The 18925-nt window shown below is 42.5% G+C and overlaps 1 protein-coding gene across 4 annotated transcripts in view; it reads right to left on the bottom strand.

Moving 5' to 3' along the window:
• Positions 1-18925, bottom strand: part of RNF170 (ring finger protein 170) — a 33541-nt gene that overhangs the window by 11514 nt on the left and 3102 nt on the right. For 3 of the 4 annotated variants that reach the window (XM_055566983.1, XM_055566984.1, XM_055566982.1), the window contains exons 2-4: positions 15753-15896; positions 6306-6381; positions 4684-4792 (exon numbers count right to left, since the gene is read on the bottom strand). In XM_055566983.1, coding sequence (XP_055422958.1) covers positions 4684-4792; positions 6306-6381; positions 15753-15889 — 322 coding nt within the window. In that variant the 5' untranslated portion in view covers positions 15890-15896. The remainder of the gene's footprint in view (positions 1-4683; positions 4793-6305; positions 6382-15752; positions 15897-18925) is intronic. The other variant, XM_055566985.1, reaches the window with a different exon arrangement.

Raw genomic sequence — 18925 nt, 5'->3', positions numbered from 1 at the left:
TTTGCACAGCAAGAGGAAAAGAAAACCTTCAGAACAGGAGAAAATAATTGCAAACGAAGCAACTGATGATTGCTCTACAAAACATACAAGCAGCTCATGCAGCTCAGTATCAGAAAAACGAACCCAATCAAAACATGGGAGGAAGATCTAAACAGACACTTCTCCAAAGAAATATATACAGATGGCCAACAAACACATGAAAAGATGCTCAACATCACTCATTATTAAGAGAAATGCAAATCAAAACTACTGTGAGGTATTACCTCATACCAGTCAGAACAGTCATCATCAAAAAAACTACAAACATTTAATGCAGGTGAGGAGGTGGGGGAAAGGGAACCCTCTTGCACTGTTGGTGGGAAGGTAAATTGATACAGCTTCTATGGAGAACAGTATAAAGACTGCTTAAAAAAACAAACAAACAAAAAACTAGGAATAAAACTACCATATGACCCAGCAATCCCACTACTGGGGGTATACCCTAGGGAAATCATAATTGAAAATGACACATGTAACCCCACGATCAGAGCAGCACTATTTACAACAGCTAGGACATGGAAGCAACTTAGATGTCCATCAACAGACGAATAGATAAAGAAGCTGTGGTATATACATATATACAATGGAATATTACATTTGAGTCAGTTCTAGTGAGGTGGATGAACCTTGAGTCTGTTATACATAGTGAAGTAAGTAAAAAAGACAAAGATCGTCTATTAATACATATATATGGAATCTAGAAAAATGGTACTGATGAACCTACATGCAGGGCAGGAACAGAGATGCAGACGTAGAGAAGTGACCCGTGGGCACGGCGTGGGAAGGATGGGCCCAGTTGAGACAGCGGCACTGACATATACACAGCACATGTGCGAGCGCGACAGCGAGAGGAAAACTGCTGGAATCACAGGGGACCCAGCTCGGTGCTCTGTGAGGACCTCGTGGGGTGTGATGAGGGGAAGGCAGGAGGCTCAGAAGGGAGGAAACACATGTATCTATACGGCTGACTCACGCTGTTGAATAGCAGAAACCAATATAACGTTGTAAAGCAATTATCCTCCAATTTAAAAAAAAGCAAGCATAAACTGCTTCAGTGCTATAAGGCTTAACAGAAATTATTGCATTTCTTATGCAAAATAAATAAATGAACATGATTGGAAACATGATAACTGACAAATCAGTGTCAACTTTCCATTCCAAATGTGATGCATATGTTCTAAAAACACAAGTTCCATATTTTTAAAAGTTTAGAAAACCAAGATGCTTAAGGAACAGTAATTAGGTAATATGAATTAGAAACCAAAGGATACAAAGATTACATGCTTCCTGCCCAAATAAAGTTCATAATTCAGTTAAGTAATTGAGTCAGTTTTTATACTGGATGGATTGGACTTCTCTGCTTGAAGGTGTCAACGAGCAGTGAAACAGGTAAACAGCCTAACGGGAGGATTTACAGACTCTAAAAAGTGGTGGTCACTGAGCTCCGTGTATGTGAACTGAAGCTCAGACTAGTACCAAACGAAGAAGGAACATTTTTTAACACTGGCTGACGTTTACGGAGCCAGTTCATGTTCTTCTCTGCAGGCTCCCGTTTCTCAGACTGTCCAGGTTCCACTGTGCATCTCAACTAAGTGCTTCCTGGTTTCTGCTAAAGTCTTCTTTTTCTTCCTCTCACCTTAGCCACCCAGCTTAGCCCTCTGTGTTCCTTGTTCTGATTCTTCCAGATCAACCACATGTCCACAATTCAGAGCGAGCGCTGACAAGCAGACTGAGGATACCAAGGCAACACACTCAAATCAATCAGAAGGTCGTTAAATCCTGAACTGTGTCATGTTAACTTTCGATACAGAAGGAATACAGAATTTGAACCCAACTTTGTGGGATTGGTAAGATTTAGTTCGGCAGAACACAGGAGGGGAGGATGCTTCAGGTTTTACAATAAGAAAAGAGTACGTGCCAGAGGCAGAAACAGTGGTACCTGAGGGGCCTGGTGAGCAAGCCAATGGCTGAAGCCACGGCTGGCCCACCTGGATGTTAGTGACTGTGGGGGAAACTGGCTCAACAATGTAAAGATGAATTTAAATGACAAACCGCCTGTATCTGGGATCTTCTGCTCTGAGTGCTGTGTTAGATAATATTTACTAAATACCCTGAGCAATCTAATGTCATATGGAATCTACGTGAAAGCAAAGGATCATAATCTGTGAGTATTTCCACCATCAGTAATGACGCCTCAGATCTATCTAGTACCTTTTCACCCAGAAAGTCCAGTGTGCTTTGACACATGTTGACTGATTTAATCTTATTTCCACAAACTGGAACGTAGGCGTCCTTGTTTGCACGTTACGTAACGGCTGCTCGCCGACACTGGAAAACTATGGGCCAACTAATCAGACACTCGGTTCACACACATCTGCTGGGATGTGCCTGATGCTTTTTCTTGCTTCCTCAACATTTCCCCTCTTTAAACGGGAGATCCGGGACGTCCCTGTGGTCCAGAGGGTAAGATTTCACCTTCCACTGCAGAGGGTGCGGGTTCAAACCCTGGCTAGGGAGGATTGGCCACATGCCTAACAGCCAAAAAGACCCAGAACGTACACCACAGGAGCTATATTGTAACAAACTCAACCAAGACTTCAAAAATAGTCCACATTAAAAAAAAAAAAAGTTAAAAAATAAATAAAGGGCGATCCACCTCAACTGGATGACGGGAGAGATGACTCAATGGCCTGAAGTTAGGCCACCATCTCTGCGGATCTGCTTATTTTGTAAAATGGAAATGAGACCCCACAAGATCGCCGGAGAATTAAATACAATAACGTGGGTTACAAATGCAAGGAAGGGGACGTGGGGGGCTGCTGGTGTCCTTGGCTCTGTCAAGGCTCAGAACTGTAGTTCACACACGGAGCTGAGCGGAAGTGCCCTCACCTCATACCAACATCCTTGAACTGCTGTTCCAAGCAACACATTTCCTGTTTTCTGTGAGGCTGAATAACTAGGTGCTGTTTTTTTCTCTTTTTTTAACCTTTGGACCCACAGACAGTAAATAAATCTGTCCAACAAGTAGAGCAGGGTAAGAGGAGGAGTCTAACCTATTACCTCAGACCCAGAGGTAAAAACCAAGCGCATAGCACAGCCGGGTTATCTGCTCAGTGAATCGCCAGGGCCCAGCCTGGCAAACAGACTCCGTCTAGCCAGCCAGACCTCCCAGATTCCCAGGCTGGCCTGGGGTCCTGGGCAAGAGGACATCAATGTGGTCAATGTGTCAATGTGGTGACATCAACGTGGCCGGGGCCACGGCCAGACTCAGCGAGGGGCTCCAGCTGACAAGGACCAGCGACCAGAGCTCCGAGCAGGGAGCAGCTGTTTTCTGTGATGACCGTTTAATTTCCCCCACCCCTCCGATTGTGCATTACTTTGCTGCTCACCAGCATTTCCAACAGATAACTAAGGATACACACTGAAATAGTGGTTTACAATTCGGTAGCTCCTTGAGGCTAAAACTTGAGGGAAGAGGCTGAAATTAACGGATGAGGCAATAATGGGTCTGGCAAGCACTACCGGAAGGAGCACGAGGTACAGAGAACCCTGCGTCACCTGGACAGGCTCCAGATTCTACTTCACCCCCAACAGCATCAAGAGGAACACGGTATACCTCAGAATTCTGAATCTCAGACAAAAGATACAAAGGGGCGAGGGCAATACGCAGATCAACGTACACTACAGTTTTAATCAGTCTGGACGCAGAAACTGGGTACAGCCTGGGAGCCATCAGAACCCTATCTTGGTTCAAACGGAAACAGTCTCAATAAAAATCAGGTCTAGTGATGACAGAAACCTTAAGTAGAGAGTCGCGGTATAAACCAGCGATCATGCAGAATTCGGCCCTGGCTTTGACATTAGACCGGGTTTAAAACCGAGCTCTGTCCACCTGCAGCTGGGATGCCCTTTGCCAAACCTCAGCACAGCTACACCTCAGTCTCCTCGTCTGTGGCCTTGGAGGAGATGCGGGTATGTTGTGTCCAGCACACAGCAGGCACGGAATAACTGAACTTCCCCCATCTCCTGTGACCACAGCCAGCAAACAGCTACAGGATACCCCGCTGCTCTTGATGAACTCTTTCTGGAAGGTCGGGAAGAACACCCAGGGGTAGACAGCACCCACCCTGATACTAAGGGTGACATCAGCGTCTCCTCTCGTTCCTCCACATGCTCCAGGGTTACCGAGCCTCTGGGGGGGTCATGCAGGAACAGAGGGAAGAACCTTTGTATCGACTCAGAGTGAGAAAGGGGTAGCAGAGCCAAGGAAAGGTCTCGGGCAAGGTCCCTGAGAGAAGACCCTTGCTGACCCTTTGGAAAGAAGTAACAAACGAAGACACCCGAAAGGTGATGAGAAGAGGGCTTCAGCGACTCCCTCGTGGTGCTGATACACTTACTATTCAAAGAAACACAGTGCTGTTTACTGGGGAGGTGAATAACTAGGTTTTTTTTTTTTAAGCCCACAGACACTCAATAAAAGTTGCTGACAAGGTGAGTAGGATCCCAGAAGCAATCCATCCTACTCATAAAAATACAGACGGTGGCGGAGAGAAAATTAGGACTCCTGCTCACACGCAGACACACACACACAGGTCTTGGTCTAAACAGTCCCTTTTACCCAGAGGAGCAGCACCGTTTGCTTACCGCAAAAGAGATGTCCACAGTTGGTCTCCACGGGGAGGGAAGCTTGGTGTAAGCAGATCGGACAGTACATGTCAGTGTAGAACTGCTGTCGGGCAGCAGCAGGTGCATCCTGGCGAGAAAAACGCGCACACGTTGAGACATGACACACACGGGCGTTGCAAAATCAGCTGCTTGCTCAAGCACACTTGAGGATACAGTCAGGACTGCGTAATCCTCGAAATCTCCGACGGGCACTCGGTTAGGGTCTTACAGGTTTGATAAACTCACGAGCCTCCGCTGTTGTTCCCCTTACCCTGCACGGGCTCTACGTTTCTTCCTGAACACAGTCTAAAGATGAAAACCTGGACTAACTCTGGAGTTACTCTATTAGAAAGAGTTAAGTTATTCTGAATTACTCTGCAGGCTGAGCTGAAGCCTTCATTGGGTGAAGAATCCGGTAGGCCAAGCAACTCTCCAAGTGTTCACTTTCTTCTATTTCTAACATCTGTTTCATTCACACATCCCTGACCGTGTGACATGTTTGGAGATTAAATGACATAGTTATATGTGAAATCACTTTGTAAATTATAAAACGCCATCCCTGCGTGAATTATTGATAACAAGAGCTCTAGAACACAATACTACGAATCTGTTTACACTATTTCTGTGTCAATGGATTCAAGTTCTATGGAGCAAGAATTCTTGTCCATTTAGTTCATGAATGAATTTCCCATGCCTGGAACAATATTTGGCATATGGTAGATGGTTAATAAATAAGAGGTAAATGGATATATCATAAAAACTCTCTTTGGAATTAAAGTTGGATTGGTGGGTAGGCAATCAATTTTTAATTTTTTTTTTTTTTTTTTGATGTTCGCTATGTCAGATGAAGGTGTGCTGTGCTTTAGTCACTTCAGTTGTGTCTGACTCTTTGCGACCCTATGGACGGTAGCCCACCAGGCTTCTCTGTCCATGGGATTCTCCAGGCAAGAATACTGGAATGGGTTGCCATGCCCTCCTCCAGGGGGTCTTCCCGACCCAGGGATCAAACCCACGTCTCTTAACAACTCGGGCACTGGCAAGGCCACCCGGGAAGCCCCATGAAGGTGTATAATATCCTACTTAACCCAGCCTTCATGAAATATATTTCTGGTTCTTGGTGAGTCCATACAGCTCAAAACAAAGACGAGGCAGAGGAGAGTTCTCCTCTCTGTCTAGCTAGTTTTGTTCATTTTGACCAGAGAAGGAAAAAAAAAAAAAGGAAAAAAACCCACCTGTTAGAGTCATTTATTTGAAGGTCTTAGGGGAATGTATTTTAGAAAGAGTAGTTTTTCCACCACATTTCATTAAAGTCAATGAGACAGTGATTTTTTTCTCCTTATCAGTTAAATAGGAAACTGCTGTCTTTTAAAGCAAATTAAAATTAGCACATGTAAATATCTTAAATTAGATTAAGGCTAATCATTTGCCTAATCTGAAACTGTACAATTAATAGGATAACGAAAGGTAACTAACTCCAAGCAGGAGAGAAGCCTATGCTTCTGTGGAAGGAATTTACTGATATTTCATCACTATTTCCTCCGCAAAAGGAGTAAGACTACGCCCTCCTCACACAAACGCGCAGACTTGTGTCACGACAGTACCTGTTCTGTTTGAAGCTGTTCCCGAAGCACCCTCACTAGCTCTTGGTTTTCTGGGTGAATATTTTGATGTGCATTTCTGTTGAAGAAAAACATAGTAAAGTTTCAATATAAAACACTGTCTGATGAATCAGTTTTCCTTCTCGATCTAACTTTTGACCCAGACTCCTGGTAACGTGAGAAGCAGAGATGACGGCCAACACCGGTATTTCAGCTGCAGGACTGAACATTCCAGGCCATTCTGAGCGCACTGACCGAGTTTAACTAGCAAATGATGAAACCCACAGGCCTAGTGCCTTGGAGACTCAATGTAATTGCAGACTCACACGTCATATAGAGAACAATTAACACGTTTACTTTTTCTGTAAAATGTCTCGTATTATTATGCAAGACATATCTTCTCCATATCTAATCAGGTTTTTCTCCAAACTTTTCACCTATAAGGACACGGGGGACAGAAAAAAACCCAAACCAAAATGTATGATGTAGCAAAGCCCAAACCTATCATACTACTAATATCTTAAAACATTAACAAGATGTGGATGGACCTAGAGTGTGTCAAACAGAGTGAAGGCAGAAAGAGAAAAACAAATACTGCATATTAACGTCTATAGGTGGCATCCAGAAAAATGGCACAAATGAATCTATTTCCAAGGTAGGGACGGAGACGCAGACGCAGCAAACGGACTTGGGGGCACAGTGGGGGAGGGAGAGGGTGGCATGAATTGAGAGATTAGCACTGCCGTATACACACGTATATATACATGTGCAGACAGACAGCTAGAGGGGACCTGCTGAAGTGCACAGGGAGCTCAGCTCTGCGCTCTGCCATGGCCTAGAGGGCTGGGAGGGCACAGGTGGGAGGGAGGCCCAAGGGGGAGGGGATGTACGCATATATACGGTTGATTCGTAACACTGTACAGCAGAAACTAACACACTGTAAGCAGTTATACACCAATTAAAAAAAAAAAGAAACAAAGATAAGATGTTAGTGGCTGATACAAGAGGACAAGACACGAGAGGACTGAAAATCAGAAGCGCTAGTTAAGGTTGCAGAGTGGGAAGCTCAGATTTACATCTGGATTGGTTTAACTTCATTTGGCTGTAGCAGTTTTTTCTAAACCTAAATCTCTTTTAACGGCAATATTTCATGTCCACGCAGCATTGGTGTTAATCTACAGAAGTACCTTTACTCTCTGGCTGAATCAAAATTCCCCAGCACCTAGAATTCCAAATCAGCATTTCAATGGGATAAGAAAAATTACAGATATCTATCCTATGGTTATTTAATTTTTAGTAAAACATTTAAATTTTAGAAAAGAAAGCTGAAAAAATATAACCATTATTTCAGAGATGACAAAAAAGCAATTTAAAGTCAAATATCTAATCAGAAGCTTGACATCAATGTAATGAAACTGCTTGAACTCTGTTTAAACATCTTAAATTTTGGTGGATTATTTATTTTTAAATGTTATGTTCTTATGATTGAATGAATGAATCAGTGAAAGAAAGCTGCTGTGGGAAAAACAACCTATCCAGGAACAGGCTAGGAACCGTCTCATTTAGACACCAGTATGGGCTTCCCTGGAGAAGGCAATGGCAACCCACTCCAGTGTTCTTGACTGGAGAATCCCGGGGACGAGGGAGCCTGGTGGGCTGCTGTCTATGGGGTCACACAGAGTTGGACACGACTGAAGCGACTTAACAGCAGCAGCAGCAGCATGGGCTTCCCTGGTGGCCCAGATGATAAAGAATCTGCCTGCAATGCAAGAAACCCAGGTTGGATCCCTAGGTTGGGAAGACCCCCCTGGAGAAGGGAATGGCTATCCACTTCAGAATTCTTGCCTGGAGAATCCCATGGACAGAGGAGCCTGGTGGGCTACCGTCCATGGGGTTGCAAACACGATTGAGCAACTAACATTTTCACTTTTTCAAACACACAGCTAACTGGAAATTCTTGACTCTTTGACACTGCAGAACCATTCATTCCCTTTCAATGAAAAAAAGTCATGAGTTTCAGAGTGTGTGTATATATATATATATTTATCATATATAAATATATAATATAAATACTATATTATACAATATGTTTATTATATATAAATATAGATATTTATACATATATAAAACCCATGTCACTGGAAGGTATTTCTTTTAGTTTCTTTCCATAAAAGATATGAAATTCTTAAATCTGATAGAATATTAGAAAGTCAAGGTGCAGTCAAAGAATAAGAAAAAACAGCCCAAGATTCTGATCGTGGTGTGAGCTTCAGGTAACTAAATGTGACCGGCAACTTTGGGTACAGAACCAAAAATCCAGAAAATGGGATAATCAAGATAGACCGTCAGAGCTAGATTAGAAATCGGGAACACACCGTGATAGAGAAAACTGCGGGTTAGTCATCTGTCACTTGTGCTACAGCCCATGACGCCAAACCTAGAGTTCACACCTGGCCCACCTTCCCCAGGTGATGAGAATCAGCCAATCTGGGGTTTCTGGGTCAGCACCAAGGAGGTGGCCTGCAAGGCTAAGACCCCTGCCATTTCCTTCCCCCAGAAGTAGTAGTCCTGGCCTGAAATAATCCCTACTTTTGCAAATAACTTCCTTGCCCCACCCTCCTTCTGCTTATGAAACCCTTCCATTTCATACAGCTCCTCCGGGCACCTCTCTACTTGCTGGACAGGAAGCTGCCTGATTCATGAATAACTTACTTAGTAAAGCCAATTAGATCTTCAAATGAACTGGCTGAATTTTTGTTCTTTAAATACTATGATCACCTTAGCAATGAGAAAATGATTGCATTTGACACGAAGAAGGTCTAAACTGAGATGCCAAAGTGAGTGGCTCCACGATGGAACAGAAGAACACCTGTTGTTGTATCTATCAACGATTTATGGTCCTTCTACGTTCTTTGAAAGGAGAAACCAAAACTGTCAAACTAGTTAAGTTACACGTAGCCCTGGAAAGGAGCCAGGAACCTCTCAGGTGAGGAAAGCAATGATACCCAAAGCCTGGGTCAAGAAATGAAATTGGAATCAAAGTTTACTGATATGCAAGCATGGGTTAACCTGCATACCAGACGTTTGTCACTGGCTTCTGGTCCGTCAACACATGTCAGCTATTATTAATGGCTTAAGCAGGAAGAACAAATAGAAAATATTTTAAAGGAAATTAATTAAACTACAAAGCACTGCTGAGAAATATTAAAGAAGACATCCCATGTTCACAGACTGGAAGACAACACTGTTAAGATGTCAATACTATCCGAAGTGATCTAGCTACAGCTTCAGTGCCACCTCTATCAAAATCCCAACAGCACTCTTGGCAGAAATAGAAAAACGCATCTTAAAATTTACACGGTATCTCCAGGGACTCCAAAGAGGCAAAATAATCTTGAAAGAGAGGAAAGAAGTTGTAAGACACTTCCTGATTTCAAAACTTGCTGCAAAGTTATAGTAAAAACAGTGTGGTGCCGGTAACAAGGCCAAATGCATAAACCAAGGGAGCAGACCACAGAGACCAGAGAGACACGCTTAGATATATACGGTTCATTGGCTTTTGACAAGGATGCCGAGGCCCTTTAGTGGAGTAAGGACAGTCTTTGCAACAAAAGATGTTGGAAAAACTGGCTATCCACATGCAAAACAATGAATTTGGACCCTTACCTCATGTCATATTGGAGAAGGCAATGGCACCCCACTCCAGTTACTCTTGCCTGGAAAATCCCATGGACGGAGGAGCCTGGTGGGCTGCCATCTATGGGGTCGCACAGAGTTGGACATGACTGAAGCGACTTAGCAGTAGCAGCTCATATCATATACAAAAATTAACTCAAAATGGATCTAGCACCTAACCTCACGAGCTAAAACTATAAAAATCTTAGAAAAACATAGATGGAAATCTTTTTGACCTTCAACTTAACAATGACTTCATAACCATGACACCAAAACACGGGCAACAAAAGAGAAAAAAAAAAAAGATAAATTGAACTTCATCAAAATTTTTAAAATTTTGTGCATCAAGGAACACTATCAAGAGGATAAAAGCAGGGCTTCCCTGGTGGCTCGGTGGTAAAGAATCCTCTTGCCAGTGCAGGAGACATGGGTTCAATCCCTGATCTGGGAAGATCCCACACGCCTTGGAGCAACTAAGTCCATGCACCACGACTACTGAGCCCACACTCCAGAGCCGGGGGCAGCAACTACTGAAGCCCTCACGCCCTGGAGCCCGTGCTCCACGAGAAGGCCGGGCACCCAAACTAGAGAGGAGGTCCCACTCCCCCAACTAGAGGAAGCCCATGCGTCCAGTGACAAAGACCCGGCACAGCGAAACAAATAAATACAATAAACCAAGGGAAAGAGGAATTAAAAAAAGAGGCTAAAAGGACAACCAACAGAATGAGAGTATTAGTAAGCCATATATTTGATAAGTGATTGAGACAAAATATAGAAAGAACTCATGACTCAAACACCAAAAAGCCAACAACCTAATTCAAATATGCATGAAGGACTGGAATAAACATTTCTCTAAAGAAGATACACAAATCGCCAATAAGCACATTAAATGATGTCCAACATCATTAGTCATTAGTGAAATGCAAACCAAAACCACAATGAGATACCAATTCACATCCACGAGGATGACTATCAAAAAACCAGAAAGTATCAACTGTTGGCCAGGATGCAGGGATACTGGAGAGGTCGTGCGCTGCTGGGGGGAATGTAAGATGCGGCAGTTGCTGTGAAAAACAGATTAAGTGTTCCTCAAAAAGTTAAACACAACGTTACTGTATGATCCAGGAATTCCAGTAGAAAGCAGGGACTCAAACACTTTCTTGTAGCCCCTCGTTCACAGGGCACCATTCACAACAGCCAGAAGGTGGGAACAACCCAAATGTCCATCAACAGATGAATAAATACAGTATACATGCGCCATGGAATACTATTCGGCTATAGAAAGGAATAAAATTCTGGTGGATGATACAACATAGATGAACCTAGAATGCATTACACTAAGAGAAATAAGCCAGACAGAAAAGGACAAAATACTGTCCAATTCCTGTTTATGAGGTATGTAGACTAGCCTAATTTCTTGAGACAGAAGGTGGAATAAAGGTTACCAGGGACTGGGAGAGGAGGAATAGGGAGCTATTATTTAGCTGGTAGAGTTTCTGTTTCAAATGGTGAGAAAGTTCTAGAAATAGACAGTGGTGATGGTTACACAGCACTGTGAATGTTCCTAATGCCAATGAGTCCTTAAATGACGACTTCCATGTTATGGGTATTTCACCACAATGTGAAGAAAGAATGAATCATAATGACTAAAAACATCAAAATTACAGACAACAGATAAAAGGTTCCTTTGTTTGACTCTTATTCTATGCATGCTGCCTCTCCTCCAATTCATTGATGGCTCCAGTTGGAAGGGAGAGGATTACAGCTGCAAACTGAATTTGAATCTGAAGAGCCAGACAGCAACTTAAACTGACCTCCCTACCCAAGTCCAATCGTGTGACAGATTCAATACAGCATCCGTGCACTGGGACAGCACCTTATGTTATTTGAGAAGTTGTACCTTAAGCTGAAACCTCGTCATTAGTCCCTACCTGCTGGCCCTATATAAGTTAATAGAAAATACACACACTGGTCTCTGCCCTGGTCCCTGGCACAGACCTCCAGAAACACTTGTAAATCCCTAAGTGATAAGTACACTAGGAGCACCCTGTTTTATATAATATTTGGTCTCTGACATGGTCCCTCACACAGAGCTCCTGAAACCCTTGTAAATTCCTAGGTGACAGGAGTGTCTTTTGTTCTCAGCAGGTGACTCTGGGTGGGCACCCGGATGAGGGCTGGTCACCGGAACAACAACCACAGGATTACAACATTGGAATTTTCAGAGTCCCTCACCCCCTGACCCCTGGCCCCGTTCTCCAGAAATAGGAGAGGGCCCAGAAACAGAGTTAATAACTGATCACGTCTACATGAAGATGCCTCCACAAAATCCCTGGAGAGCTTCATACAGGTGAACATGTCCACCCCAGGAGGGGGATGACCCCACACCCTGACCCCATAGGGACAGAGGCTCCTGCACTCAGGACCGCTCCAGGCCTTGCCCAGTGCACCTCGTCACCTGTCTGGGTATCTGTATCCTTCATCACACCCCTTAATAAACTGGTAAGCCCATTGCTTCCCTGACTCCGGTGAGCTGCTCTGGCAAGGTAATCGAACCTGAGGCGGGGGTTACAAGAGCCTCCGATTTCTGGTGGAAAACCTGAGGACAGAAATCAGACGGAGGAGGTGGGTAACCTGGGGACCTATTACTGGCTGTTGGCATCTGAAGTGTGGTGGGACTGAGCCCTTAACCTGTGCGACGATCTGACAGTGTCTCCAGGCAGACAGGGTCAGAACTGAGTTAAACTGTGGGACGCCCAGATGGTGTCAAGAAGAACTGCTTGGCAGGGGGAAAGCCACCTACATCTGGTGACCAGAAGTAAAGAGTTCTGTATAAGAACGAAGGAGACACACAAGACAGAAACAGGAGCAACAGGTCCCTTCACTGCAGAAGCAGGAAGTGTCCACAGGTCTTTCCTGGACACCCTAGTGCAGCCCGTGAAGCTACACAGAATAAACCTTTCTCTTCTTCAACAAAACACACCCTCGCCATATGTAAAGTTTGCGCATCCTACAGTCCTTCCCCTAAGCAAGGTATCCCCAGTTCTTCTGGGCATTTTTATATGGTTTGTTTCCGTAGCTTTGCCCATTTTCATAACCTCCCCTGACTCTCTTCCAGTTTAAAATGCTTGACCTAAGCTGAATATAATCTATATGCGAACTTTATCTGATTATTCTGATTAACACACTCTAATGCTGGTAAGCTTTTGGCATCTACAATATACAATTGCCTTGTTAATAGAAACTTTTCATTTTGGGTTTCACATTACTGCAGCCTGTGAGGAAAACACTTTTATTTACAAGCAATAATTATCCCTAGTAGAGAAATTAGAAAAATAAAGGAAAACTATTTTTCAATAAAATTTATAAAAATCCGTCTTAAAAACAAAATGGGCTACTTGACCTATGGTTTTATGAGGTGTCTTTCACTTAATTCTCACTCAACAATTTATCATGGATACTTTCAAATGACAATAAATTCCTATGTCTATATCCCATTCTTAATAGGTAAGGAACAAATTTTTTTTTTTTTTGGAATTTACCTAGTCACGACTCATTTTAAAAGCACCTTTATTGAGATATAATTAAATCACCACAGTCAATTTTAGAACATTTTCATCATTTCAAAAAGAAACATTCAGCTATCACTCCCTACACCTCCACCTTCTACTCTAGTCCCTCTAGAATCTACTTTCTACCATAAATCTACAGTCTACCATGAATCTACTTTCTGTCTCTGCAGATTTTCCTATTGTGGGCATACAAACAGACTCAAACACACGGCCTTTTGTGTCTGGTTCATGTCACTTAGCACAGTGCTTTCAAGTTCCCTCCATAAGGCAGCACGCATCCATCAGTGTTCATTTCTTTTCACAGCTGAACGATATGCCTTTGCATGGACCTACCACATTTTGTTTATCCGTTTTCCTGTTGATGGATCCAGTCATCTGTTTCCACCTTTTGGATATTAGGAACAATCCTGCTGTGAACATCCCTGTACATGTTTTTACATGGAGATATGCTTTCATTTCTCACTGTACACATACAGGGGAGTGAAACTGCTGGGACACGTGGCGACTCTATGCTTAGTCATCTGAGGAACTGATGACTTTCCACGGTGCCTGCACTACCAGTGTATGAGGGCTCCAATTTCCCCACACCCCCAACAATCATCATGATTTGACTTTTTGAACCCAGCCATCCCAGGCAAGTGGGCGTGAAGCTGTATCTCACTGTGGTTTGGCTTGCATTTCCCTGAATGACTAACGATGTCAGGCACGCGTTCACCTACTTGTTGGCCGTTTGTACATCTTTTGAGGAATGCCTATTCTGATCCTTTGCCCATTTATTAACTGTGTTATTTGTCTTTTTGTTACAGAGTTTTGAGTTCTCTACCTATTCAGACATAAGGGCCTATGTCTGAAATATTTCAGATCAGACATGTGATCTGAAATATTTTCTCCCATTCAGTGAACTGACTTCATTGCCTTGATGACGGTCTTTGAAGCAAAAAAAAGTTGTTACTTTTGATGAATTCCAATTTATCTATTTTCTTTTGTTGATCATGCTTGTGGCATCATATCAATTTCCATGATTTACTCCTAGAGTTTTATAGTTTTAGTTCTTACATTTAAATCTTTGATCCATCTTGAGTTAATTTTTGTATATGATGTAGTCAACTTTATTCTTTTGCATGTAGGTAACCTTGTCCCAACATCATTTGTTGAACTCTTTTGCTACTGAAAGGTGTTGGTGCCACTGTCAAAAACCAGCCTGCCACAGAGTATAGGATGACCCATTTCTGAATCTTGATTCTGTTGCATCAATATATCAGCTATCCTTCTCAATGAACAATCTAATAAGCGCACTTCTGTTTTCTTCTTCAACCCACTTGCTAATAGAGATGAGTAGAACAAGCTCAAAGGTCAGAGCCCTACAAAAATTCAGTGTCCTGTTTTGGTTTACATTAAAACATTAGTCAGTACTCCTGGGAATGACCTGTCAATCAGTTATAAACTCAGCAGATAGTAAATCTGCTATCATCTGGTCATCAGTTCCCCACTATGCCCACAAGTGCATCACCAAGTACCGTGTAAGTATTCTACTGAAATCAACATAATGTCACCCTAATTCAGAAACTAACCATGCAGAAGTAAAAGAGAATGCTCACACCCTGTTCAATAATCCTTTCTTAATTTTCATAAGAAACGAAAAGATCTGTAGTTTTTGGAATTAATCTCTTTTCTATTTTATACTTTTTTGCTCATTTCTGTTTTCAGTGATACATATGAAATTAACCTCTATTTGTCAGTACTTACATTTCTAGTTTATTACCTTGTCTCTTGTACTGGCATATAGACATCTGAGATCTCTAAGTATTATTCCTGATTCTACAACAGTAACTTTAATTCTAATCTTAAGTCCCTCTACACTGTCCAAGGTATTTTTTGGCCCCAGGTTTTTTCATTTAAACATGAAAATATATTTGCGCCTATTGTATCAGCTGCAAGTTGATGAATTATGAAAATTACATGTTAAAACTGTGACAGTCCAACAGAAAATATTAACATTTCATTCAAAATATGGATGACAAATTTAAATTTTTTCTGACTGGACAACGTTGATGACAGGAAAATAAAATACCTTAATACGTATTCACAGTCACTGAAGTCTAGCACTTCCTTTTCACATTAAGTATTGAACATTACTAGACACAGTAAGTCAGTTGCCCTTGGAAATATGCATTATTTCAATTTTTTTGTCCTTTAGTCTCACCTGAAAAGTGCATATACCAGGGTAGCAATCAAAGCGAGACTGACCACAACCGCCACAAGTACTTGGTCACTTACTCCTTCTATGACTGAATCATCATCCAGTTTCAAACTTTGAACTTCACCTTGATATTTGGCCATTCCAGGTCTAAAAGGAAAAGAAACAAGACGAAAATTACAAACAGTACAGTGAAAATGAAATATATCCATTAAAAACAACACAAATGTAGCTGACCTCTTTTAGTGCCCACTTGCAGTAGGTTGCATTAGAAGATAACTCCAGCAGTGAGTTTTTTTTTTTTTTTTTTAATTATTAAAGAATAGGACTTCCCTGCTGGTCTACTGGTTAAAAATCTGCCTGCCAATGCAGGGGACAGAGGTCCGATTTTTGATCTGGGAAGATCCCAGCCACCGCAGGGCAACTAAGTCCGTTGAGCCACAACTACTGAGCCCGTGAGCCTAGGGCCCGTGCTCTGCAACGAGAGAGTAGCCTCCGCTTGCTGCAACCAGAGAAAGCCCGCATGCAGCAATGAAGGCCCAGCACCGACAAAAATAAAGTAAAAAATAAAAGTGTTAAGGAATAAAGGGCATTCCTCATGCCTAGGGGCTCTTTCCTTACTCCTGAACACCACATGCATTACCCATGTAGATCACACCCCATCCTGTCCCTCACGGCACTGAATGAGCATCATGGAACGTACCAGCACGGACAGGGAAGGAAAGACACTGTCTGCTTCTGCAAACGTTCCTGCCCTACCTGGCATGCTGTCCTGTACACAGCAGGACCTAACAAACAGGAGCGACTTACCTTACTTACGGTGTTGGTAATTCGAAAAGTTAAAAGACAATAGAACACACGGCCTTTGATAGCTATCCTGAGACTACTTGAATTAATAAAAATTCTGGTGTTTGGAAAACTACTGGTCTCAGCCGGGACTAAGCTCAGCTTATGGTTCAGAATTCTGTGACCTGCTTGGCAGTCAGAATGACTCTCAGGTTGAATTTCCTTATGAAGAGACAAGGGAACATACGAAAGGATCCTTCCCAGTTGAGAAAGTTATCACTCAACTGGAGCAAAATAATACCCGATTTCTGTAAGTATGAGGGAAATTAGCCAGACCACATCAGAGTCCAAATATCACAGGTAATTCCTATTTCTTTCAGATGACAAACACTGAAGTTACTTAAAATCTCATAAGACACCTAAAGGGAAATAAAGGCAATAAATATTCAATGACATCTATACAACTATTTATAAATAAAATCCTCTATGTGTATAATGTACTGCCCTGAAAATAGCTTTATTCAATGTCATCATTAATCAGGTGAGTTTCTGTTCAAAGGAAACTTTGAGTGTGAAAGTCTTAACACTTTAGAAAAGGACCTGAAAAACTAGTAAGAAGATGAATGACCTCTCACGGAAGAAACTTAAGCAAACAAACAGATCAAAGACAGCTATCATCGGCTTTACACATAGTAATGGCCTGATGCATCAGGAACTTTCTAATGACAGGTTTTGAGTAACCTTAATGAAAGCACACACCAGGAACTCAGAGGAGTTTTCACCTCAGGATTTTATTCAAAAGAACACTCAGATAACAGCCAACTGGAGAAAACAGCCTCCAACAATCTCGGGGTGGGCCACGCGGACAATTTAGATTTTTATTATGGCCAGGTTTCCTCTGTTTAAATTGAGATGCTGGGCCGTGTCAGAAGTCCTAAGGGCAGTGAGGATGACTCCCATCTGCTCAGAGATAAGCAAATGTTATCCCACGTCAAGATTCCCAGCCTCTAATTACTCAATCAGGTTGCTAGGATTCTCTCATATGCTGTACATGTAGGGAGTTTATTACTTTGTACTTAAAAAAAAAATATGGGTTGCATTTGTTTCTGTGTTCTTCCAGGTGTAACCAGTGATAATGTGACTAAATTCTACTGTATAAACTATATATAGTTGTGTGTATACATACACACACACACTATATATTCCTTTTTTATTGGAGTATAATGCTTTATGATGTTGTGTCAGTTTCTGCTGTACAATGATGTGACTCAGCTATAGGTATACCTATATTCCCTCCCTCTTTCCCTTTGAGCCTCCCTCCCCCACCCCCATCCCCCTCCTCTAGGTCATCACAAAGCCCCAGGATCAGGCGTGCTATACAGCAGGTTTGCCAACAACTGTTTTACACACGGCAGTGTATGTATGTCAAGCCCAATCCCCCAACTCATCCCACCCTTCCCTATAACTGAATTGCTTTGCTGCACCCCTGAAACTAACGTTAACATTGCAAATCAACTACAGTTTTCAATAAAAATATATGCACACACTCTACTGAATAAATACATGACTTCTACCAATGCCACCCTTAAGATACTGCTTTCTTCACATTTCCGAGAGCTCAGAGATCCAGGATACTTTGAGTGTTGCAGGATCATGTAATGTTATTTGCACCATCTTCTAGCAAAAGTGTCCAGTGTTGTTGAAACGAAGAGTCACTTATTATTTCCACAAATTCTAGTGTCACTGAAGAAAGTGCCTGGGCTGAGAGAGGGTGGGAAGGGCAGAGACAACTGGGAAGTTTCACAGAGGAACCTGTGGTCCTTTCGGCTGCGTTTCCTTGCCATGTGGAAACACCAGCCCTCGCACGGACAACTGCTAGCGGTGTCTGATTGGCTTGTTGGGGGTTTCAATAGTTAACTTCCGCCAGCAATCTCTCTTATCATCAAAGTCAAAAAAGGACCTGTAGGAGTTAGTGGCTCAGAAATGAGGTATTGATCCACCACTTCAGTTTGGAAAGAGGCATTACAGGGGATAAACAATAAAAAGAAATAAAATCATCTACTTGAAGAAACGACTTGAAAATGAGTTCCAATGTCAATCTGAACTCCAGTCCTCCAGGTTCTACTGGCCTGAGACAAAACAGTGCTTCTGACTGTAACTAAGGGCGCAGGTTCTCAGCTCGAGCCCAGGCACCGTGAGGAGGCATGGAGGCCCAGAGTTCGGCTCCAATTCTGCTGTCACTTAAATCTCTCAGAACCGCTCATTTTCTGCAAAAGGAAAAGGCTGGGATTTGAGGATTTCTTAATTTCCTTTTACCACCACACTTCTCTGAATCGGAGTTTTTTGGAATTAAAAAAAAAAAAATAAAAGGCAGGAAAGGTAAATAGCAAAGG

The sequence above is a fragment of the Bubalus kerabau genome, chromosome 2, assembly GCF_029407905.1.
Source record: "Bubalus kerabau isolate K-KA32 ecotype Philippines breed swamp buffalo chromosome 2, PCC_UOA_SB_1v2, whole genome shotgun sequence".
NCBI lineage: Eukaryota > Metazoa > Chordata > Mammalia > Artiodactyla > Bovidae > Bubalus > Bubalus kerabau.
This window is presented reverse-complemented; position numbering and strand designations above follow the sequence as displayed.